Here is a 25130-nt window from a genome sequence, read left to right as displayed (position 1 = left end):
TGCATTGAATTCCAAGTGCGTAGTACTATGTATATTTTCGGGTAGAAGTTCATTGCATCCTCAAAAAATCGAAAACAATAATAAAATAAATTTTCAATCAATTTATTTCTTTTTTTTATTCTCTCTCTCAAAATGCTTCTTCTCGAAAAGAGGTTGTTGAGTTGTAATTTTGTCAAACCACTTCATTTTAGATGTTAATATATCTTTCTTTCTTCCCTTTCCCTCTTTGTCTCTATCAACATGGAAACTTGTAAGCATGCGAAAAGTCACTGCCATATTTGCCTAATGTTTTGGAGATATTGGAGATACTGAATTAGATTCGACTTAAGACTCAATGAATCAAATTTGACCGAAGAGGAATAAACATCACACACTTTAGGTAGCTCATTTTGGGATATTAATGCATGTCCCTTTTTGGGCTACCTACAAAAGACTATGTTGAATGCTAATTTTCCAAACCAATCTGGTTTTATGTTCGTCATATTCATCATGTCTTGACTCTTATGTCTTTTTTTAAGTGAGGTATTAAGCTTCTCAACTTTGTGTTGCAATTAGGTTATATGTTTTCTTAAAAAAGGATAGGGAGAGAAAGAAGGAAAAAAGAAATACATGGGAGGATATTAAGAGACTATATAATATGGCATCTTTTGGGGATATTTTCAAGCTATCCTAATTTTTATTGACCATGCCAATCAAAACACATAGAGGAGTTTACAAAGTTCTTAGAACTATATCATAAACGGCTTTCACAATTGAAGCCAAGAATGAATGCAATAGGGAGAATGGAAATCTAGTAAACTAAAAGAAAGCATAATATAAACCCTACTATTTTATCTTCTCATTTACCTTTTGGAAATCTTCATTTTGACGCCTTAAAATACCATATTTTCTTTATTGGGTAGAGAAGCGCAACAACGTACACCTTTTTAATGATGTTATCGATGGGAACTAACTACATACTATATGTAAATCTGTTATGTCCTGTGTGCTCATCCCCTACTTTTTTGGTCAAAATTGTTGTTTTCTATTCAACATGAAACATGTGTTGAGGAAGTGTATAAAAATACCCTAAACCCTTTTGTCGAACTCACGTGGTAGATTCGCCAATTTCATAATGGCGTCCACACTTCGATTCACATCATTCAAGCTATAATTGTGATTTAACTATGTTCCGTTTTTAAAGGGTGAGTTTAGGTATTAAGGCAAATGTTCTTATCACATGTAATGTGATATAATGTGGAATTGCTTGTTCCATGAATTCTTGCATTCATGTCTCCAATTCTCTTCCTAGCATCAATAGATAGAGGGCAGTTTGTTGTGTAATTTGTTGCAATATTTGCGTGGCCATTTACATAACGCTTAAACACAAAAAAACATTAGAATGGGCAATGGAACCACATGCTCTTGATGTATTTGTTTATTCATACAATAATGTGGGCTTTGATGCCATTGTTTCGTTGGACATATGGAAATCCAAATCTCGTAGATGAGGAATTGATTTGCAAGTAGAAAGGTCTTTGTTTCCACATTCAACACTCATCTATTGGATATATTTAGAGATTGTTTCTAATGTTTCTAGTAAACAAACTTGACGATTAACTATCCTTTTAATCTATAGTCAAGTAGTTAGTAGTGATGGCACACCAATTTGGATTAAAACATATTTATAGTCTCTTGGGCACCATTACTAAGACATTGTAGTTGTTTACATTTCTTCACCATCAATGGTTGTAGCCTGTAGGGGCCCAAATTGAATATTGTGGATAGATGTGTTTGCATCTCTATTCTATAGGATACATGACAAAGAAATGGATACTAGCACAAACTATAAGGTTTCATGCAAAGACAAGGATTTAACATTAGGTCACTTGGTGAGTGTGGATAAATCCTTTTTTTGGTGAGTGAGCAAAAAAACTATCAATTGATTTTTTATTGTATGGGTAACTTGGAGAATGTGGGAATGAGCCACTTGTTGAAATTTTAGACTGGCAAGCTGTGTATTTATTAGTTGATGGACTACCAGTGCTATGTGCGAGAATTTAATATGCAAATCATTATGCCTATTGTGTCCTCAAATAATGCAAATTCCCATCACACAAGGAAATTGGTGTTTGCAATCACATCGTTGAAACTAGACACGAGAACATATTGAAATCAGCTTATAAGCTAGTAAGTAGTACATGTGAGATCTGCTTGGAGAGTATTTATTTCGTGATAGAGAACGAGTTGTGCCAATTGAGATACATGTGATCTTGCAAGCACATACATGTTTTCCTATTTAGTGCAAGGAAACTTCCAAAGAATAACTCGTGCCATTTTCCAAAGTATCACGATAGGTGATAGAAAAAAGGTGTGTCAACACAGTGACAAGCTCTAAAACAATGTCCTTTTCTTCTTGATCTCGAGCTCTCCTCACTTGCTCATAGATAACGTACATTGACAAAATGATAGGCTCTGCCTTTTCTTCTCGACCTCAAGCTCCCCTCACCCTTTCATAGAAAAGTGCATGTGTGTTTATAGCAATGTCATGATATGCATCTATGTCTAGGCATAAATACCTTTACTTCTCCTACCATGCATATATATATATATATATATATATTGAAACAAACTTCCCATTACTTGTCACATTGTGTTGACAAAATTTATGTTTCTTGCAACACATGATGCCAACAAACAATCGTAAAAACATTAAATACATATATGTAAAAATGTACATATACATTAAAAGATAAAACCTCCAAATGAAGCTCTCTTGCCATCAACAATACAATGGTGGATTCTTTTACTTCAAAAAGAACTCACTCCCCAACTATGGTGCACATGATTGTCTTACCATAAAAATAGATCTCTATATTAATCAATATGAGTGTGTGTCAGCTAGTGATAAGACAACTAGAAAGCCTTTTTTTGTTGAGAATCACGTCTATATTTACATATGCTTCTCGACATTTAGTGTGAAGTCTACCTTGTAATCAACAAAACTTTCTAGTTTAACTAAGACGTTGTATATACATACTCCATTACCAAACTTTCTACTTTTCTAAGTGAGCGTCAAGACTCAAGAGAGACCATAAGTAGCCAAGCAACAATGTTTAGGAACAAAATTCCGGAAGTTATTACTTATTACTTTTGTAGTATTCCTATGCATGAAAAGGGAACTTGATCGTCAAAATAGAAAAAATTTATATTGCCCGACACATGGTGCTCTCAAATGTACTAGATGCCCTTGTTATATCACACTTCATTAAATTGCTTATGTTTACGAAGGAGCTCAAGTTCCCATTTATTTGTAATCCATATGAGCCTCCACCTCATTAAATAGGTATCTTTTACTTTGTACTCAAAGGTCAAGGAAACATCTATCTCCGTTCGGTGATCAAATGTTACAACTTGTCAACCCATTGAAATACTTACAAAGGGAGAACTCAATCAATTAATAGAGGAAACACTTCACTCAGGCTCCTTTCTTGTGTCCTATTTGTGTTTCCCTTTAGAACTTCATTTTATAAGAAACTTTCCAATAGTAGTTCTCTTTTGTCATGCATGAAACAATTCCGAAGATCGTGAGAAAGCAACACAAGACCCTTTATAAGGCTTTCATGAGCTATGTTTATGACCTTCGGGACCACAATATACAATACAATATGTGGGCTCTGGAAAGAGAGAGAGAGAGAGAGAGAGAGAGAGAAAGAGAGAATTCCCATGAGTGCCTGACCATATAGATGAGAGGTGAGAAAATTCGGTCTCAAACCTGAGACTTAGTAAGTTACCGCTAGGGTAAGCTAATTACAATAAATAACAAAAACAGAAGCTCTCAATGACCAACTATGTAATACTACCACCAATCCCATGGCTAGTATTGTATTGTATTACTATTATTATTATTATTATTATTATTATTATTATTATTATTATGCTTTTCTTGTATTGTATGTATATATTTGCTTTTCTAAATTATTATTATATAATAATACAATATTTTATTTATTTATTTATTAGTGTAGATAATTTATTACAGAGTCCCATGATATAAATGTACTTCATCCATTTAAATTGTAAAAATCAGAAAAAGGGTAAAAAAATAAAATGAATAGAAATCAATTAATAGCTCAAACACTGGTTCCTCTGTTCTGAATCTTCTTCCCCTGCTGTTCCTCTTTGATCCAAGTCTTCTTCTTCTTTTCTTGTTTACTGTCTTTCTTTTCACTTTCGTCCTTCTTAGCAAAATTCCCCCCTTTCTTTCTCCTCGATAAATAAGAGCATAATTCATCATGACACACGATTCCTTTGAATAGAAGAAGAAGAAGAAGAAGAAGAAGAAGAAGAAGACTTTTGTTTTTTGTTTTTAAAACACCCCCACGCCCTACAAATCCTTCTTCCATGGCTTCTGCAGAAGAAATCCATCAAGCAAATGAGCATGACATCTTGGCTCCATCCATGTCATGCGAAGAGCTTTCGCCTCCCAACCATCTCACTCAGAATCTCAACTACAATTACGACAAAGAAGACGAAGAAGATCTGTGGAATCTACTATGGAACCAAGATTCAGCTGAGAATAATAGCAAGAATCCTGACTCTAAGGCAATTCATGCCACTAACTGCAAAAATGTGCCCACAACAATGAACTCTAACCCTAAGGCTAAGTCTAAGACTAAGACTAACATTATCACTAACACTAACACTAACACTAACTCCAAGTCTAACTTCTACCCTATTCCTACTCCTAAACCTAAGCCTAACCTTAGAATTAACCTTGACCCTAACTCTAACAATCACACTTTGGCTAATGTGAGCTCATTTTCGGATGACTTGTTCAGACAGTTCGAGTCTTCGGACACGAGCGATGTCATGGACGATGTTGAAAACCGCTGCAGATCGCATCAGACAAGTGGGAAACGGAAGGAGCCCATTTCCAAGAACCTTGTGTCGGAGCGGAAGCGGAGGAAGAAGCTCAATGAGAGGCTTTATTCCCTCAGAGCCATTGTTCCCAACATTAGTAAGGTAAGGAAGTGTTGCAGTATTCCATTTATCTCCCGAAATGCCCCTACATTTTCTCAAAAAAGAGAGAAAATACCAGTTGTCGAGCTTTTTCTTCGATTCACAAAATGGCCTTAAGTTTTTTTGTTATTTTTTGGGGATGACTATGTTCTTGTTGTAGACCTTGGATTCATAATTTCTATATATAAGGTTCTATATTTCTATGTTCTTGACATAGATCTAGGGTTTACCAGTAGTATCACATGCATATGCTTGCGTGTCAATTGTAATGACCTTTTGTTTGTGGTCTTGTTTTTGACATAATATTTTTACATGGACATGGTATGAATTCCAATTATGTGGGATCAATGATGCCCACATTTTGTTCGTGGAGCACTGAATCATGTGATTTCCTACATCTGGGTCTAATCTTCTTCTCTGTTTTGGATGCATTTCACATTCACATGGCCAGATGGACAAAGCTTCCATAGTGAGGGATGCTATAGCTTATGTCCAAGGCCTTCAAGAACAAGTGAAGAAAATACAAACCGATATCGTTGACCTCCAATGCAAGAGGGACGGTGGAAACACACAAAAAGTTCACAAGATCGTTGATGCCGAGAAGAAGAAAACCCAACAAGAGCATCAAATCATATCTGTATGTATACACACATTTTCCGTTATCTTCAATGAAATGCTTAAATTTTTTCCATTGAGAATATATAGGAATTATTGAATTATCATGAATTGGATCTCTTGACATGTCAGATCTAAAATGCTAGGATAATGGAAAATAATAATAACTTTGAAGTTTTTCCCTATAACCGGTATGTCTCATATTGATATAGGGAATGAAACAAAATGTTCAAAATCATTGGATGTCTCTCTTCTCAAGGATCACATACAGATCTGACCTAATTTAAAATGAAATAAAGTGCCTGATGATACTTTGATTTATTGGTATGGTACATCTACAAAGGTATTTTTTTTTGTTTGTTTTCTTTTGTGCCAGTTGGATGTGTGTCAGATGGATGAGCACATTTACCATTTCCGCATTCATTGCAAAAAGTCTCCGGGGATCTTGGTTCAACTTACGCGCGCCCTTGAAGCTCTTGAGATTGATATATTGAATGCAAACCTTACATCCCTTGATGATTACATGTTAAACACTGTAGTGGTTGAGGTAAATTGTGACTTTGCGAGATTCATGAAAAACTATCTGTCCCATGATCTTTACAAGTATGCAGCTTACAATTCCCTCTCCATTTTCTGTAGGTGAAGAATGGGTTGGACACAAATACGAATGAGCTTCGTGATTTGGCATTGGAAACTGTTCCTAAGTTTGGCTTTTTTCTTATTTAAGGGGATCCAGCCTCAAACTTAGTTCTCAAGGAATGGAGCATTCTAAGAATATTGCCTCCTACATTCAACGTTTACCAACTTAACATTGTGAATGCCCCCCACCACGATAACTCCAATTGGAAGCGCATTCCACTGGAGCTAGTTTTAGAACATTTCAATGGATGTATTCTCTACGATTGAACTTGTTACGACCATTGCTTGCCTTTTCTCTATCCATCTAGTAATCTCATCAATGGCTTCTTCCAAAGATTTGCCCTGTTTTGCCTCTTTTCGAGAGACTGTACGTTGATTGAGTAGCATGGCATGTGATATGTTTGGTCATAATTAGCTAGACTCGTTGATTCATGCTTGAATGTTAAGACAACATTTTGTCTTTTTGAGACCAAAGAGTTTTAACACAACCCCCTATGAGCCAACACACGTCCATGAGTAACATGAACCTCATGCATGAAGTTGAATTTGTATGTACTCTTCTATACTTGTTCCTTGTGATATTATAAAAAAAAATTGTGTATCTTTCATGGAATAAAAAAATTGTATGTAATCTTATAAAGATGAGTCAAATCTAATATATCAAAGAGTATAGGATCTTACATCCATCCATGGTTTTTTCATCAAATGTATTTGATATCAACGTGGTATGGGTGTGTTAAGGTTAGGTTTCAAAGTGAACTCTTTGGCACATATAATTGTTTTGAGGTGTGGGAAAGCAAATAGATAAGTTCAAACAGAAGCATAACATCTAATTTGTGATGTTTATAGAAGCCATGATCTAGTTTTAATACACAAGTGTTTGAGTATGACAAGATTAATCTAATGGACTCTTTTAGTGCCATTGTCAAATAAATAAAGATGAACATACTTATCTTGAAATGTACCATGATGGTGCCATTGACCACCAATATATGGTTCCTTACCAAAGGTTTGTGCATCATGTTATGCAACCTCCACTTAATGATATAAGAACCAACAATCAAATCACACCCTAAATATATCCACTTAATCTTATAAGAAGCAACCAAATAAAAATTTGAACGCAATGAACTACATTTAAAGAGCATTGAGAAAGCTTTGTCTTTTGACATATTCTGAGACATGTTAGACCTCTCCATCAATTCCCTATTAACATAATGTTTTTAGATTCCCAATGTTACCTTCCTAAATTTCCCAAGTGTGTTAACACAATAGTGTAGCGTTGAGATTGTGATTGGAATCTCAAGTAAATGAGTTGGATTTGATGTTAGGCGTGTTATATGATTCCTCCATACTTTTGGTTTGAGATCATGTACAATAACACAACCCAACAATTAAAAATAATGTCCTAAAAGTCCAAGGTGTCTACTTGTACAAGTACTTCATAAATGTACATATATGTGGGCATTATGGAATCTCTATAATTGACACTTACAATGAGCAAGAGAGTTTTAAATGACTTGCTCTTTCCTTTCTTTATACAACAATTTGAATAGATTATGAGTGAGGTTCCAAACCTCAAGAAACAACTTAAAAGAACAACTGCCTATACTTTTCCGATTGGTGAAAATAGAGATGGTTTTCAAATACAACTAAAACATTAATGTCAAATAATGATTCTCTAAGGTATAGTAGAAATAATCAAAATGAATGGGTGGTCCATAGGAAACTCCTACCTTGGATAAAATGTCACAAACCTCATTTAACATTAAATGATTTACAAAGCAAACCGATTCCTTCATTATCTTCCTTCATATGCATGGGTCTATAGGGAACTCCTACACTTGATAAAATGGCAATATCTCACTATTTAACCTTAAAAGATTTACTACGTAAAGTGATTCCTTTATTATATTCTATTTTGACACTAGTTAGGTCCAACAAAAGTATTAAAGAATATGTCTTATCATTGCACAATAATACAAGGTTGTATATTACATGTCATCAATATATTGACAAACATCAAATTTGACTCATTATTGGTACACACTCAAATAGTGTTCATTTCATTCTAGGATCTTATACGAACAAAATTCATTGGTGAACTCCTCTTCCTTGTATAGTAAACCACTACTATTGTGACAAATATAATTAGGCCTACAAAAGATAAGGTCAAGCCTACTATTAAACCTTTGTGTTGCTTTCCTGATACATTGTTTGGAAGCACCTGTGATAAGAAATAAGAAAACAAGATCTCTCTCTTAAGTTGTTAAGACTACTAGCCCTATGTGTTGGGTTTGAAACCCAATTTTCTTATCTCTTAATTTACTAGATGCCAGTATGGAATGTAGGCGTTGAACCCATGACTTTCTAGTCTCCATTGGGTAACCTTACCAACTAAGCTACATCCATTTGGGCACATCTCTCTCTTTCGGACTATACTAACATCTCATCATTTTAGGATTTGTTGAACATGCAAACAACTAGGCCGTATAATTATTTTCTTACTAAACAATGGGAGTTCCAATTTTCAATGTTATGATTCCAATCATTTATGAATTTTTTGCTTTCTTCTCCTTTTAGGAGGGGTCTTTTTCTTCTTGTTAGTATATCTTCATTATTCCCTTACTTTATCATATACCAATGAGCATGTTTTGGCTTGATAAATATAGTCTCTCAATTACCATGACATAACTTTATAAGATGGCTCTAGTTCAATCATAAAAATGAAATCTTCTTAACACATTTGTATAGCATATGTTTGTCCATCAATCACTCTATTTTGTCTTTCTATGTTTGTCCCAAGATGGGTTTATCATTGGGTCCTCTTATATGAATACACATCTTTCTCATGCACTTTGTAGTGTGAAAGGGCAACTTGGAACCTCTCTACATAACGTTAAAAGATTGAGATAGACAAATATGCACATAAAGTTAGGGAGGGGCACATCTGCCAATCGTGCAATCTAGATGTGGAATCAAAGGATGCATTGCACTTGTTATGTTTTTTATGTAGATATAACAACCTCTTTGAACAATGCTTTGGTCCACTAAGAAAGAGGATGAAAAATAAATACCAACCATGCTTGGGACTGCTCACCACAATAATACATCCACAAGACCTCGTCAACAAAACACCATTGCCCCTCTTCCCATGTAACTAGTCAATCAAGGACCGAATAGCCATCACAGTTGTTATTCCCAGCATAAAAGTTGTTGGATCAACCTATGTTGGAGATCTTTTGAAGGCAGAAGATTAAGTTTATCTACGCTCCCAAGATTAACGTTATGTAATGTTATGACCTGTGAGACCCATTAGATATTTTAGGATGCAAACTTTGGTTGGGTCTCACAGGTCATTTGCGCCTCTTACAAGATGTTAATATATCCTTTATGCTTTCATTGTATCCCTCTCTCTCTATGTTATATATTATATTTCATTTCAGCTTGGATCCTCGATCTCCTCCATCAATCCTGAGGACAGTATTTTGGCTCACTTATGTGTTTGTCTGTAAATGCTTGGAGGTTCCATGAGTCACTTAGGTAGCTCCCAATGGATAAATAATAAATTGTCAACCCACGTCATCATCTCCTTCATGCACACACAGACCATGCCTTGGTGATAAGATATATCCTCCAAGGTTTTCTCGTCAAATTTATCACATTTTTAAGGTCTCTAACCTCTTTTCTGTCAATTACAACACCAATTAATCTAAAAGGCCAGCCCCATGAATTTTTCACCTCATTATTAACCCATAAAAACTGCACTGGTTACTAGATCATGTGGAATAAACTTTGCTGGACAACCTTACCAACTGAGTTACTGTCATTTGATCCCTACTCTCATAGAAATATATCTAGATTTATATACTATGTATGTATTCATATAAATATATATCTATGCATGCATACATGCATAAACATATATGTATTTATGCATGTATACACATATATAAACAGATACATACATACCTGTGTGTATGCCCATGTGTATGCAACACATCAAAATATGGGACAAACCAAATACTCACAGTTGGTGTTGGCCTCACTATTGACCTCACTATCTAGATTTATATACTATGTATGTATTCATATAAATATGTCTATACATACATACACATAAACATATATGTATTTATGCATGTATACACATATATAAACAGATACATACATACCTGTGCGTATGCCCATGTGTATACAATACATCAAAATAGGGGACAAACCAAATACTCACAGTTGGTGTTGGCCTCACTATTGACTGAAAGCTTACAAATGTTGTATTCAAGATTCTGCCCCTCAACTGTCATAAAAAAAATGCAACCGTGTAAAGAAATTATGCATACCAGTTAAAGAATCAAAGAGCAATTGTAACACTAAATACCTCCCAAGAACCATTTACAAGAGCCACGAGATCATATACAGGAGGTTGATCAGACAAGATCTTTCTAGATCCCGTCTGAGGATCGATCTCTACATGTCCTGTACAACCTAAAAAGCTAGGGATTCTAGTACTATTGCCTTGTAAAGCTAGTAATACATTTGAAGAGTTTATCGGTGTGCTTGTACTGACAAGAGCATCCACTATCTCGAAGTACAAAGTCACGGTGTCAATTAAGTGTGTCACATACGATCGAGAATTATTGAAACCATCAACTGGCAAGCCTGGATAACCCTTGTCCCTCCAATGTTCGTAAAACCTCTGACACTTGGGATTGTTGGAGAAATCTCCGGCTGCATAGCCAAATCAAGGAAAAGGTTAGCATATAATGAAGATTCTTCTTAAGTCATCCACAAAAGAATCCACAATATGTAAACTTTAATTTCATAATGCAGTAGAGGATAGAGAAATGTCACCGTTGGGTACTAAACCTATTTCTCCTTGCAAAGTTTCCACAAGATCCAAGGAGCCTACACATGACAAATTTTGTCAAAAGATTTGTTAATATAACATATCAATGGCAATCACAATTACACAAGTCATATGTTTGCCACATGTCAAGAGGTGCAAGCCCATGCGGATCCTATAGAATGTCCACCAAAATAGCTATATTCAAAGACCTCCAGAACTACACTCATTATCCTAACCATCAAGTCATGACAATGTAATAATATAGCTAATTATACTAAACAAGGATGAGTTAGTAATGGGAATGTTACATATTGTGAGATGTAAGAAAAGAATTAGGACCCAATCTAGTGCCTAATGTTCTCCAATGTTGTCTTATTTATATGATCGTCATTTCATATTGCCCTTTTGCTTGTAAATGGGTGTGACTGTTAAGTGTAAAATTTGTTAATTTCTTCTACATTTTAATTTATAAAAATTAAGGAGATCTAGAACCATAATGTAAAACTCATTTGTAAGAAACACAGGTATGTGAATTTAACAGAAGAAAATTATTTGTCAAGAATTACCATCTGCATATGGATTAAATGCTGTCACTCCATCAGTGCCAAGATACCACCAAGGTGACGATGTTTTTCCCTAATCAGCAAAACAAATCTCAAAATATGTCAATAAACCAAACAATACCTTATTTCAATGGTAATGCAAGGCAACTCAAATGAGGCAGATTTTGTTCTTAACCCCTTTAGAACACGTCCAGGTACTGACATGTCTTGGCATCATCAACAGGATTAAATAATGTACACACCATTACGTATGAGGGACAGAACTTCGGGATCTGATATTTCCATATAGTAGAGGAATCTTCTTAATGAAATAGTTTAACATTATACGCATTTGGCATGTCAAGAAGGTATTGGTTCTCAAGTTTCCACAATACATGCACAGGAAAGAAGCCCTTCAATTTTGCCATATCATCTTCTATATGTTCGGCAAAAAGGCCTTTTGCTCCCTTTGGCCAGATACAATTGATTTGTAAGTGTGAATGCACCCTTATGGGCTAAACTATTGAAGTATGCAGCCATTCTTTGTGCACCAACACAAGCAGGTTGGTACACAACAAAACTAGAATCTCTCTGTCTTCCTTTCTTTGTGGTGTTCCTGTATTTCACTTTTATACAGTCACTGCCACCACTCATGCTTCTGCTTAGCAACTAGATTCAAAGCAAGGTCACTATGCTAGTCTGCATCACTCCATCAGTCATTCTGCTAGAGATCATCAGTCTGTGTTAGTTTGTTAGACAGCGGAAGGCAGCTGTTGCTGATTGCATGGCAATAGGTAAAGCACACAAACCTTAAGCTGAAAACAGTTCGTTTTTTGTATTTGGTGCTCTGTCTGAGCATAAGACACATATACAAATGCTTATTTGCAGGTCCCGCTTGAGTTTTGGCTCTTGTATACTTATTCAGCCTCTCAGGTTGGGTGCATTTAATCAATAGTGGATTATTATTGATTGAGCAAGGACAGCGAGTGTTTTTAGGTGATTGTCACGATGGTTACCAATTCTGACACAAGATACCGATGCTGGACAGCATGACGAAGGTGCTGAACAGCATGCTAGACATGGTCCTTTGGAAGGTGCTGAATTTTATCTAACAAAGAGAATCATTATACAAACTGAAAAACAGCCTGTATGGACTGAAGTGAGCATCTTAGCAATGATATAGGAAGTTTGATACTTTTAATGCCTCTCATGGGTTAAATTGCAGCCATGCAGATCAATGTTTATACACAGAGAAGGATACTGATGGAAGCCCTATTATACTTGTTCTTTATGCAAATGACATGTTGCTGGTTGGGAAGAGAAAGACTGGCCTTGATATTCTCCAGAATCAGCGGGGTATATAGGTATACATCTATTCCTGGAAAAGCACATTGGGAGGCTGTCAAGTGTATTTGCAGAATATGATAAGGGTACCCAAAGAAAGTGTATATGCTATGGACACAGTGAATTAGGTCTGTAGGGATACTATGATGCAGTCATGGCCAGTGACTTAGAAACTCACAAGTCTATTAACATGTACGTCATTAAAGTTGCTGGTGGAGAAGTCTGTTGGTGCTCCAGATTGCAGAAGATTGTAGCTGTGAGTACTACTGAAGCAGAATATATTTCAGCTACTGACGCTTCTACGGAAGTTATTTGATTGACCAGACTTTTTGAAGATCTCAGGATGTCCATTGGGACTCCAGTGGCGGGATGTGCTAGTCAGAGTGTTGTGCATCTATTTAAAAATGTCATGTTTCATTCGTGCATCAAACATATTGATGTGTGGTGCCACTTCATCAGACAGCTTCTTGAAGATGGTCAGGCCACATTGAACAAGATCAAAACACTGGATATCCCTGCGGATCTCACTAAAGTATTGGCAAAGCTCAGCATAAGCACTGCATAGCACTAGTGGGAGTTAGTGAAATGTTCACTCTGGACCTTTATATGGAATTTCTTAGGTGTAATGGCCCTTTCTTCACTTTGGCCATCTATTATTCTTTGTGCACCTACACATAGTCCTTGGTACACATCAAAACTAGTATCTCTCTCTTTCTCTCTTTGTCTATGGTCTTTCCTCCTGCATTTCACGCTTGCACATTCTCTCACATTCACTCCACCACTCGTGATTCTGCCTTACACTATAACAATTAGAAAAAAAGTGATATTTGTAATCATTTTTTATTACATGAAACTTTATTATTTGCGTCATCTATCATCAATACACATGGTTTTTTATTTTTCTTTTGCAAATTGCGCCTTAAGATTTCAGGTTCGTTTTTACCCTAGAATCAGTTTCTTTTTTACTCTACTGATTCTTTATGCTATTTACTCTAGGGACAGCCCATTAAATGTGATAAATTGTAGTAAACAAATTTTTCATTTTGTGATTTTATAAGTCTGTAGAGTTCTCATAAAAAATAGATTATTCAAGAAGCAAAAAAACACAGTTAGCAATGATGCACATGACAAAAACGATGTTCAGAAACTGTAATATTGATACAAGAACATTCATAGCTTAAAGAAACAGAGTATGTGCTTACTGTACCACTTGTGCTGCAACCTTCCAGATGTCTTGGGCAGTCAAAGGTGGAACAGACAAAATGATAACATCATTTGGACTAAGAGAATTCAGGAGCTCATGTATCTGATCAGCATTAACAGAAGAGTTATTGCCTTCATCCAATATTATCATATGTGAAACTCGTTCAGCAGCAATTGTCTGCAAAAAACATTCATGGAGTATGTGAAAACTATCATGAAATACAATATATAATTCATTACATTTAAAATCATTCATGGGGTATGTGAAGATAATGATAACTATAACTCAAAAATAAAACCTGAATAGAGCTTGCTAAGCTCATGCTGTAATAGTCCTTCACACACAGTATTGTTGCATTCCTGATGTCTAGCTTCTCCATCTTTAAAAAACATAGAAGTCAAGCAGCACTAAGAAAATGAGATGTGCTAGGAAAACCGATTTATACAAAACAGGATAAATTATCCAACTGATGACATAACATAAAATCTGGTTGAATTTTTAATTTTACTTGGACACATAGTGACATCATTATTTGAATTTAAGTTTGTCTGGAAAATGTCTGACATGATAATCACAATGGAAATAAGGGCCCCTTTCAAGTGGTAGAAATGAAACCAGAAGGATTTACCGAAAAGATGGCTCTCTATAGTGCATATGTTTCGGGACATAGAATGAAAGGAAATTCAATAACTTGGCATATCTGCCATCTAAAAAACTCGAGAAAAGATTAGCATAGTTCCAGCTCTCCACGGCATCATATAGATTCTATATCAAAATCTACATTCCTCAATTTTATAGAAACTTAGCATGTCAGTAGAAAGTTATCCTTGTGCTGTAATCTGACAAAGCACAGCAAAAGAAAGTGTTTGACTCCCATTATCAATTCAGCATTGATGAGCTTTTATCTATTCAAAAACCTCTCCATCGCTGTTTCTCTAAATCATTCACTTGCTCCCTTATCCCCATCTAAGAGCATATCACATGTCATGGTTCAACACTATACAGACCCTTCATAAGTAGCAGTGACATTAGTCTGAATGGACACAGCCAGTTTAAGTAATATGTAAATATCACTCCATGATTATGGGAACTACAGCAATTTGACACGCCCTTTTATACCAGGATAAGAAAGAAACACGTGTACTTACAACGCTCCACATAGCCCAAGTTTGATGACTGTCTCCATGGCTGAAAGAACAATGAAGCTATTTTCTTAGTTAAGTGAATTATAAATCTAATACTTTAGGTGGTAGGTATTTGCAAGAAAAGGCCACATGAGAGAAGAGCATACACTGTTCGGAAGAAATTTGGGTAACTATTTCTATTTGAGAGTGACTCATGCGTAGCAGCAAATGAAACACTCGGAATCCATCGGTCGAGATACTGTAGAGCCGACATGGCTGCCCCACTGCAAGCAGGACCAACAATTCCTATAAGATTCGTTTGATTTATTGTACGTGAAAGCAATGAAACTTTCATCCAGTTGCATGAAGAGTCCTCTATGTAGGCGTCGATGTGATATGATCTGTTTTCGGCATTCAAGACTTCGAGTGCAGATTGAAAAGCAGATTGCCTGGAAAAACAAACTGGGGCTGGATCATGACAAGTTCCAAGATATGTATAGATATCTTATATAAGACCTTCTTGAGTGAAATGTTTCTAAATACAGAGACATTGCTAATGCGAACAATACAGCTACCGAGATGAATGAACAAATGCACGGCAAAAAAAACATTCTAGAAACAGATAGCTTAATGCTTGTTTCCTGCTCAAACCTCCTTTAAATTTCCATAAAAAGGAAATGACTATAAACTGTCATCCGAGATGTCCACTCTTCTCCATGATTCAATAATTCCTTCAGGAATCTTCGCATGTAGGAAAATTTTCAATATGGTCATAGTTACATTACGCTAGAGTACAACGTTGTATATGCAACCACAAATATACCTCCTACAATTGGGAGTATTTCCAAAAGGAAACCAGCCATGTCTTGATAGCCAGATTAACTTTCACTAATCCCCACTTATCACCGATGTTATGTTTCCAAGGATCCATTAATATTGAGAGTGTATGCATAATTTTTGGTCAATAAGGGCAGAGATTGACCTATCCAGGATCCCAGACTGTCTCCAAACACATGGTCAACCATGTGCATAACCTTAGGTGATTACCAATTTCAGAGATCCATCCATATGTTCACCCTCTTTCTCTCTTAGGGATTATTAAATTCCATCAAAAGATTGGAATGTTAGATTGATCACATGTTGATAAGCATACAGTTGATAAAACTCAGTATGACTAGTGCTTTCTGAGTTTGTAAAGTGTATAAAGCAATTTAACTTCAACTTCATATGAAACTAGGTATAGCATTCATTGTCAAACATTGTACTCTATCAAGTGTCTCTGACCCATAAAAATACAAAACTCTGTCTATAAAATGCATTTAAAACTATCCTGGGCTTCTTGATTAGCATTATTGTGGCCATTTCCAATGAGTTACTTCCAAACTGAGTGTACTTATTGGTGATTGATCATATGTGGCTTTGCTTTGATCTACAAAGCCAACTCCAATTTGTTGGCCATGCTACAAAGTGCCGGTCATTAGATAGTAAAGCTATTCTTCCTAGAGAAAAATAGGGAATCTTGTTTCCTTTTCTCGGTTTCCTCATACCTTCTATATGATGATTTTATCATTTGTAGATTTATGAAACAAAAAATTGTGTTTTTCTTAGAAAACAATAGCATTTGATGATTTGTTTAAATAACTTACACAAAAATACACTGAAGCACGAGCTGTTTATGCAAATATAGTTTTTTGAAAGCATGAAAATGTTCATTGAAAGTTCTCTTGTACAAAGAATCTCCCTCTCTCTCTCTAATCTTCCACGTGCTATTTCTATACTTTATTGAATGCATCTCCCCTTAGGAAACTAAGAGTCATTATTTCAGTTGGGTCTATCACAGCACCATCAGGATGGCATGGCATAATTTTACCTTTTGTTCCCACACCCATTGTCATTCAAATAATGAAGCATGAAAATGTTTCTTGGAAATTATCTTGCACAAACAAACTTCTATAGTTTATAGTTTATTTAATGTGTATGTACACTATGGAACCTGGTTACTAAGAGTTCTTATTTTAGTCAGTCTCTCCAGAGACCATCAGGATGGCATGCTAATTTTGCATTATGTTCCCTACACTCAGTACTCTATTGAATCTGTGACCTATTTCAATATAGCTCAAACATTGATTAATGTGTACGAACAACAAAACCACAATTGGTGCACATGCATTGGACACTCTCTCTGCTCTAATACTATCATACATCTCTATGTAGCCAGGTATATTGATCAAAAGATTTTGTTTTAGTTTACCCTAAGCAACACCACCATTTATTTACTTTATCCTTCTTGTTATGATAAAAGAGGAACATTATATGAGATCCCACTAGATGTAATCCTGGATTTTGCACAATAATAAATTACCTTAATTGGTCACTAAATCCTAAACTTGTTCATCGAACACTCGATTTCACACACTAAACCTTCCATCCTCGACGACTCTAAATGTGCACACAAACCTTCAATTGTTCATAAACCACTAAAACCATTAAACCTTAAAACCACTAGCCCGTTAAAGAATAGGAAATGAAATATTACCATTGTTCGGAGAGATGAAATGGAATGAGAGTATTCTCCTCGGGGTTGGGAAAGGGGGAGAAGAATCCCAAATAATAAGTCTCTTTCTCCGCAGCCACTGAAGAGAGGCAATCATCAGCAAACAACAGAAGAAGATGAAAAACAAAGGAGAAGAGGATAGATCGCCCAACATCCATCTCTTGCATCTCCAGACACAGAGAGAGAGAGAGAGAGAGAGAGAGAGAGAGAGAGAGGTCTTGACTCTTTGATGTGTTGAGTTATAAATATAAAGCCTCTTCCCTTTTCTGTGTTTGCTTTTTTCTTCTTTGAATGTCTTTCTTAAGCAATTGCCATTTGATTTTACAAAGCCTTCACGGTAATTTTTTGAAGTTTGAAGAATATTCCATGGCACCTAAAATATATATGAGACTTTTCAAGCGATGGTAACCAATCGTGGTCATAGACTCTGATGCGGAGAGTCAACCTAATTTGTCTTTGCATCATGTAATTCCGAGTGTGGATGGATATCATATAATTTCGTAGCCCATCGGCATTGGTATAGCGTATAGAATCAAGACCACTGATCTGTAGTTGAAAGTGGTTGAATGATTTTGATATGCGATACCAAATGAACTCATAATGATAAACCTTCGATTGAATGTGGTTGAGGAGGTCAAACACACGGGGTCATCTAGTTATACATCTAGCATTCATGAAACGATGGTGGCCCTATAAGCTAAGACTGAATCAATGGGTCAATTATCTCCGAGTGGTGGTTGATGTTTCAAATCGGATGACAATGACTCCTGAAAAAAGAAGATATCTAATATTCAAGTAGTGGTTGAGGTTTAAAATCAAATGACGATGACAAAAAGGTATCTAACATCAATGGACTATTAGGAGCCATTGCATTTATGTACCAATTGGACTCGTAACAATGGATTGGGGTCAACCAATCTTCATGTAGTGGTCATGCAAAATAATAGATAATTTTGTTGCATATATTGATCGACAAATGTTGATTATGTGATAGACATTGATCAAAATGATGACAACTACATGTCATCCCCATTGTTAACAAACAAACCACGATCAGAAGGAGCAAGAAAATACTTTGACCTATGTCTACCGTTGATTCGTGGAGGAATTTTTGTTTACCTCCGTAGATCACTAGACTTGGATGTGAAAAAACATTGATCCAAATGATGACAATATAAGTCATCCCCATTGTTAAAAAACTAACCACGATGGGAAGGAGCAAGAAAATATGTTGAGTTATGCCTATCTTTGATTCATGTACGAACTTTTGTTTATCTTTGTAGATCAATGGATTTGGATTTTTGAAAAAACATTGATCCACATACAATATCAAGAGGGCAAGATTAGTTATTTAGGATTCTAGATGTTGAGATGCGAGCATAAAATTAAACAACTAAGGACAACTTAATCACAATTCAAGTGGACAATCATCACACACAAGAAAAATGTATTATATCACAAAACACAGTGCCCATATACATACCTCCATGTCTAGTTCACTGAGTTTATGGAAAGATGAAGAAAATTGTGAGTCTAACTTGGTTATCATAAGGTCCATCTCATGATGATACTCATTGTTTGGAAAAATTAGGTTGATTGTGTGAACTTGCCTAGGGGGCCTTAGGTCTGGCTATAAATATGAGGCCTAACTACCCTCGTTTGACACATTATCGACTACATCGAGACTCTAACCTTGTGGTGATCAACTCTTGAAGTGAGCGCACCAATACTAGGTACGACTCAATGCCACAACGGTGGTATGGGATGTTGATCGAGCCTCGAGTCCGTCTCGATCCCTTCACTCGGGGTTGGCCGGGTGGATTGACACCCTTCTCTCTCTCTCCTCTCTCCTCTATTTATCTATTATGTCCTTATCATATGCTTACGTTAGTAGCTAGCTCTAGCAATTTTGTAAAGTTATGATATGGCACATGTTCTTAGACAAGGAGAAGCAACTAGAGGGTGGGGAGGTCTTTTTGAATGAGTGGGAGGACTTAATGGAGACACTGTGAACTTCTCAGGGAAGTATGAAAGGAGGTATGTGTTCAAAAGGAACGAGTAGCATGCAAAGCCCAACAAACAGGGACACAAAAGACTTCCGTTGAACATTTATCATGACTTTGATGAGATAATGGAAGTATGTTACATGGGATGCAATTTGGCATTTTGAGTTCATCCACGGTACAACAGTATTAAAGAGATGCAAATGTTTTTTTTCTTTCAAAGGTCATGGTGTGAATTAGGAACAAATAGAAAGGAAACGAATTAATTCATTAACGGATAACATGACTATGCAAATCAATTGTTGTTGAAGTCAAGGCTATAAAGGGAACATGAATTGTGTAAGGAGGGGGGGCTTAGGGCTATGGAGATTAAGCATCCAATTCATAACAATGCAAAAAAGCTAGAAAAGGAAATCAACCTGACAACTAGGCTAAAGAGAGACAAGAAGGGGACTTCATCATTAGATAATGCAGTCCATCTCCAACCCCCAGGAGGAACTTGTTAAGTCTCGGATGATGAAACTGGATGCCATGGATCGAGCGATTTGTACGAGAAGAAACTGGAACGACAAACATGCTCACATACATACATATATCATTATATCATTATATGTATAATGTATGTATGTATATTTATTGGAAAGAGGCATTGGATTTTATGTGTTTGTAGAAAGTGTGAATAAGTAAGTGCTCTTGCCATAGCCATACATATCTCTTTCTATGCAGTACATACACATTACTATTACTAAACCCTAGGTCTAATCTGTACATATTTGTAGTGTGTACAGTGTATGTATAGACCAAAATCTCTGCGTTCGAGCTAATGCATCTCTGTCTCTGTCTCTCTCTGGCCTAAAGGCTTATTATTAAGCTTAAAGCAGGAAGCAGGAAGCAGGAAGCAGGAAGAAGAAGAAAGAGGACATCCGGTTTCTAGCTATACATCCATACACCTGCGCGGTAAAAAAAAGTCGAAGCAACGGAGGAGGAAGAAGAAGGAAAATCAGCAGTTTTTCCTGAATGCTTTGAGTAAATAGAAGAAGAAGAAGAAACAGAAAGAGACGGCGGGTTAAGGTTTACTGATCCCTTTGTTGTGTTTTTGGAATGGCCTCTCAGCTTGACGTCAATCTGGGCGATATCGAGCGCAAGGTCGACATGTCATTAGGTCGATATATTTCTGTGAAACTAAGAACACTAGAGTTAGGGATGGGGAAAACCAAACAATGCACATTTCTCTTTTTCTCTCTTTCTTTTCGAATTTCGGCTGGTTTTGTCCGAGACTCTCAAAAATGCACACATTTTCTCTCACTCTTTTTTTTTCTATGAAACCAGGATTAAGGCTACGATATTATTTTTTCAGAATAGCAGACCCTATTAGGTTTACGGAATAAAAGGCCATGTTAGGCTACATTAGGTATTTTTGGTTATTACAATACACACCAAAGGATCCTGCTAGGTTTCTTTAATACACAGGATATTCAGCTTTGATCTAATAATGAAGTTATTTCTTGAGATTTGATGTGAGGCTTTATTCTTATGGAATATTAATCAGATGAAATATTGGACATTTTCTATATAAGCATTACTCTCAATGAAATTGGGTTTAGATTCAGGGATTCTTACGAACAAATTTGAGATTTGGATGAAATGAAAGTTTTCTTTTTTTTATCTTCTGGAACATTTATATATGCAATATAGGAAGCTATTCTGAAACATCTATCACTGTCAGGGTTTCTTGCAATGTATTCGAGATTCTAATTAAACACTTGTTGCTCTGTAAGATTCATCAAATTGCAATATTCGGAAAATCTTGGGGTTTTCCGAGTATAAGCATTAAATTTAACTGTTTTGCAGATGATATTATCAAACAAACCAAGAAAATGGATAGAAAAATTCGGACTGATAAGGTGATTAATCTCTCTCAAGACGTTCCTTGAAATCTTGGAATAGAGCCATGGAGTTTTTGCATGGAATATCGAGCCGACAGAAGTCTTAAAATATTCTAGAATGTTTTAATAGGGCTTTCTGAAATTAAATGGGAACTGATAGGATGTATCACACACTATTCGAGAAGCTTCTAGTCAGGTCAAGGACATTTAGATTCTAGATTTTTCTAGAACATTCAAGGACTTAGGTTCCAAAACCAACCTTCAATGACTTTTCTAGAAGCTTTCATTGAATATTTTAGAAGCCTGTAAAAATGTCATAGAACATTCAAGGATATTTTACAGATTTTCTGGAGGACTAGTTAATTAAAAAAAAGCACATATGTTGGTGTCAATTCAGAGGATTAATTTGAAACTTGGCATATATATTCTGTCTAGATAGGTTACAAGACAGAAGAGATTAGGGATTATCTCTATGTCTGAAACTGGACAAGCACAAGGGGAAGAACTACCCCGAATGCCAAAACGAAGAAGGAAACATTTGAATCACAGCGGAGGGGAAGATTCTCAATTCGGACAGGATATTCAAAAATTAAGGGATATTAAGAGGAGAAGAGAGGTCTTGGAAAGGTTCGAAACACTGCAATCATCGACTTTCCACCAGGTTTTCTATTGCTAATCTTCTGTGAAACCTGTTTTGGAAAATGTTCAAATGAGAACAGTAAAATCTTCTTTAGTTTGTATCTAATACTCTTATGCTTATCTGTCAAAAGTTAGTGTTAACCTGCATTCAGATAGGACATGTATAATACCTACTTACTGCCACATCAACTAAAATTGAAGAAACAGAAAATCTCAATTACAAGTGCTTGAGCGTGATTATGTGAAACTCTTTTTGAGGATGTAGTTTATGTATTGAACCACCTAAACCTAACAGGGATCAGATAGTTCTGCCCTTGCGACCATACTTTCATGTTCCACGATGTTTAGCTTTTTCTTTTGAGTTCACACGCTGAGAGCATTGTAGTTTGGCAGTCATGACGTCAACCTGCTGGTGGGTTCACTTCCACTTGTTGAATGAAGATATATGGTCATATGCTCCTAAGTGGGTAGATACAAATACAAACAATGATTGGGTGCGCGACTTACTATGATTGGCTCATAAAGTACCATTCATATACAAACCGTAATTGGTATATTCAGCCACTGCATTAACTTCATGGGACTTACCACTGTGGCTTGCAACTTTCCGGAAGCGCACTTCCTTAATGTTGGAAACACATTTACAACTTTTGGTAAGACATTGCAAATATGTTGTGAATAACCCACTTTTTACATGTATTGTTTTAACAAATATGGGAAATCCCATCAGTGCAAACATTACAAATTCAAGGTACATGGTCACTATTAAACAATAGATTGTAGACATTATCATTTTCTTGTACATCAAGTATTGATATTGAGTTACCATGACACATTATAGAGAAAGAGCATGAGAGAATGAGTGATCTCAGTGAATGAATTAAAAGAGAGCGAGAGAAAAAGATACACTGATGTCTTCTAGAGGCCAAAACTGGCCTATGAGACAATGATTACTGTGAGTTCATGTTATCCATATGAAACAAAATAAAAGCTCTCAGTTTCCTAAAGTTCCATGATCATGATCTTAATGCAAGAAATAAAGAAAGATATATTAACGTTTTCTAAGACCAAAATTGGCCCATGAGACAATTGATCACAGAATGGGATGTGTACCCTATCATTTTAGGAAAAAAAGGAGCAAAACATAATATTAATTGGGGTGTTTAGGAGCGTCTATGCAGAATGCCTTTTGAAACAGCAATACCCCCTTATTGACTAAAATAAGGGTCAGCTGGCGTTTGTTCATGTCAATAATTGTTTCTCTATTAGAATTCCTCTTTCATCAGTTGGCACATAAAAGTTTGATTGATCTTATGTTTGTAGTTAGTATTTTTAAAAAGTTGAGCCATCACAATGTGCTGCAAATAACAGGCAATGCATGAATAGAGCTTTGCGTGTAATGTCCTGTTTATAATGAAAATGCATGGTAACCTTTAACTCTGACTCTTGATTTCAAATGAAGCAGACAAAAGTAGCTGAATCAAGGACTTGGATTAACAGAAGATCTATATCTGCTGCAACTGAATTAAGTACACGAGGATCATTGAATAATGTGACTGCACCCTTGAACAGGTGGCGCAGGTAGACTTGGAAATCTACCAGTCATGCAGTGAATTTATTTCAACGACAGGAGCCTTTTTTATAGTTTGGTTGCATTTCTCTCAGGAAGCCCATGGCGCAAGGAGCCGTTCAGCTAGCAGGTGTTGGTGCCAGAACTGCAAAGTTACTGAGCCCTAATGTGATGATAAAGTGAGTGTTCATATGTGTGTATGTATATGTATAGTATCTGCTAGTAGTGATGCTGGTGGATGACAGTTTTGGTTTAGTATAGAGTTGTCCTTATGAATTGCATCCCCTTTCTTGAACTCCTTCATTTAACCATGGCAACTCACTAGCAGTGGGGTGAATGGAGGTATAAAGGCAAGACCCTTTGGGAAGCGAGTTTCTCCGTCTCCAAGACCAAATTGGGTGTCCAACAATGTGAGAGACCCTTATTTGTCTGTTTGCTATGATAAACTCTATGTTCCCTCTGAAAGAAACTGTTGTATTTCTAATTTTGCCACTCTTTTTTATTTGCTAGGGTTTTGTTAGTGGCCTCATGCATAAACCACAGACACTTGATTCCAGATTTGCCTCACTGCGTGAAGAACGCCAACTTAAACGCCAATTTGGATCTCATCTCGGATGGAGGAGATGAAGTCAAGCATTGTTGGCTTTACTATATTGCAAACCACCAATTTGGATCTCATCTCGGATGGAGGAGATGAAGTCAAGCATTGTTGGCTTTACTATATTGCAATCCAGTACAAAGTGTGATTAATCCATCAAAAAGACCAATAGATGTTAGTATTTCCATGATACGCCGTGTATCTTTTGGGCCCTGCATTTTGATAACTCACTCATCTTCAGGGATATTATTTTTTCTTTTCTTTTTTCCATTTCAAGTCTTGAGTGAGAATGGAAAGTGTATAATGTAACTTGCTGGATGCCAGAATTCCTAGTGTAGTCAAAGCCCAATTTTGGATTATACTTGTTAGTTTGTGGGAAGATTGTATATGGGTTATGTTGACAAGTGAAATAAAGCAAATAATATAATTATATTTGAGCTTATTGTTGTATTGGTATTGCTGACTTTATTAGATTCAATTAATTATGTTTGTTGATAATTTGTTCATTTTTGAAGCTATTTAGACCCATTGATTTTTAATGATCTGAGCCACTTTTTTCAGT

General features: G+C 36.0%; 3 protein-coding genes across 6 annotated transcripts; 2 read left to right on the top strand and 1 right to left on the bottom strand.

Moving 5' to 3' along the window:
• The first annotated feature begins 4230 nt into the window (after window positions 1-4230).
• LOC147868574 (transcription factor ABORTED MICROSPORES-like) lies at window positions 4231-6589 on the top strand. Its single transcript, XM_087320982.1, has 4 exons — window positions 4231-5004; window positions 5453-5638; window positions 5993-6163; window positions 6256-6589. The coding sequence occupies exons 1-4, from the start codon at window positions 4384-4386 to the stop codon at window positions 6340-6342; spliced, it is 1065 nt and encodes a 354-aa protein (XP_087177108.1). The 5' UTR covers window positions 4231-4383; the 3' UTR covers window positions 6343-6589.
• A 1613-nt stretch (window positions 6590-8202) lies between these two features.
• LOC147868573 (uncharacterized) lies at window positions 8203-18091 on the bottom strand. The gene is made up of 10 exons (XM_087320971.1): window positions 17855-18091; window positions 15486-15767; window positions 15343-15382; window positions 14493-14573; window positions 14198-14371; window positions 11671-11740; window positions 11110-11163; window positions 10637-10986; window positions 10490-10555; window positions 8203-8482 (listed from the first exon to the last, which is right to left on the bottom strand). The coding sequence occupies exons 1-10, from the start codon at window positions 18037-18039 to the stop codon at window positions 8327-8329; spliced, it is 1458 nt and encodes a 485-aa protein (XP_087177097.1). The 5' UTR covers window positions 18040-18091; the 3' UTR covers window positions 8203-8326.
• A 2753-nt stretch (window positions 18092-20844) lies between these two features.
• LOC147868572 (uncharacterized) lies at window positions 20845-25010 on the top strand. Of its 4 annotated transcripts, XM_087320939.1 has the most exons (8): window positions 20845-21037; window positions 21727-21779; window positions 22201-22422; window positions 23866-23981; window positions 24066-24149; window positions 24296-24380; window positions 24481-24562; window positions 24633-25010. In XM_087320939.1, the coding sequence occupies exons 1-8, from the start codon at window positions 20977-20979 to the stop codon at window positions 24665-24667; spliced, it is 738 nt and encodes a 245-aa protein (XP_087177065.1). In that variant the 5' UTR covers window positions 20845-20976; the 3' UTR covers window positions 24668-25010. The 4 variants fall into 4 exon arrangements, with proteins under 4 accessions (XP_087177065.1, XP_087177057.1, XP_087177075.1 ...); XM_087320931.1 differs by lacking the exon at window positions 24633-25010 and having other exon boundaries at window positions 20846-21037; window positions 24481-24626; XM_087320949.1 differs by lacking the exon at window positions 24633-25010 and having other exon boundaries at window positions 20848-21037; window positions 24299-24380; window positions 24481-24626.
• Window positions 25011-25130: the final 120 nt, after the last annotated feature.

This window comes from Azolla caroliniana, unplaced genomic scaffold (assembly GCF_043228905.1).
Source record: "Azolla caroliniana isolate FFs.n. ecotype wild unplaced genomic scaffold, voAzoCaro1.0.p SCAF_1, whole genome shotgun sequence".
Taxonomy (NCBI): Eukaryota; Viridiplantae; Streptophyta; class Polypodiopsida; order Salviniales; family Salviniaceae; genus Azolla; species Azolla caroliniana.
The sequence above is the reverse complement of the archived record's forward strand: the minus strand, read 5'-3'. Positions and strand labels throughout refer to the sequence as shown.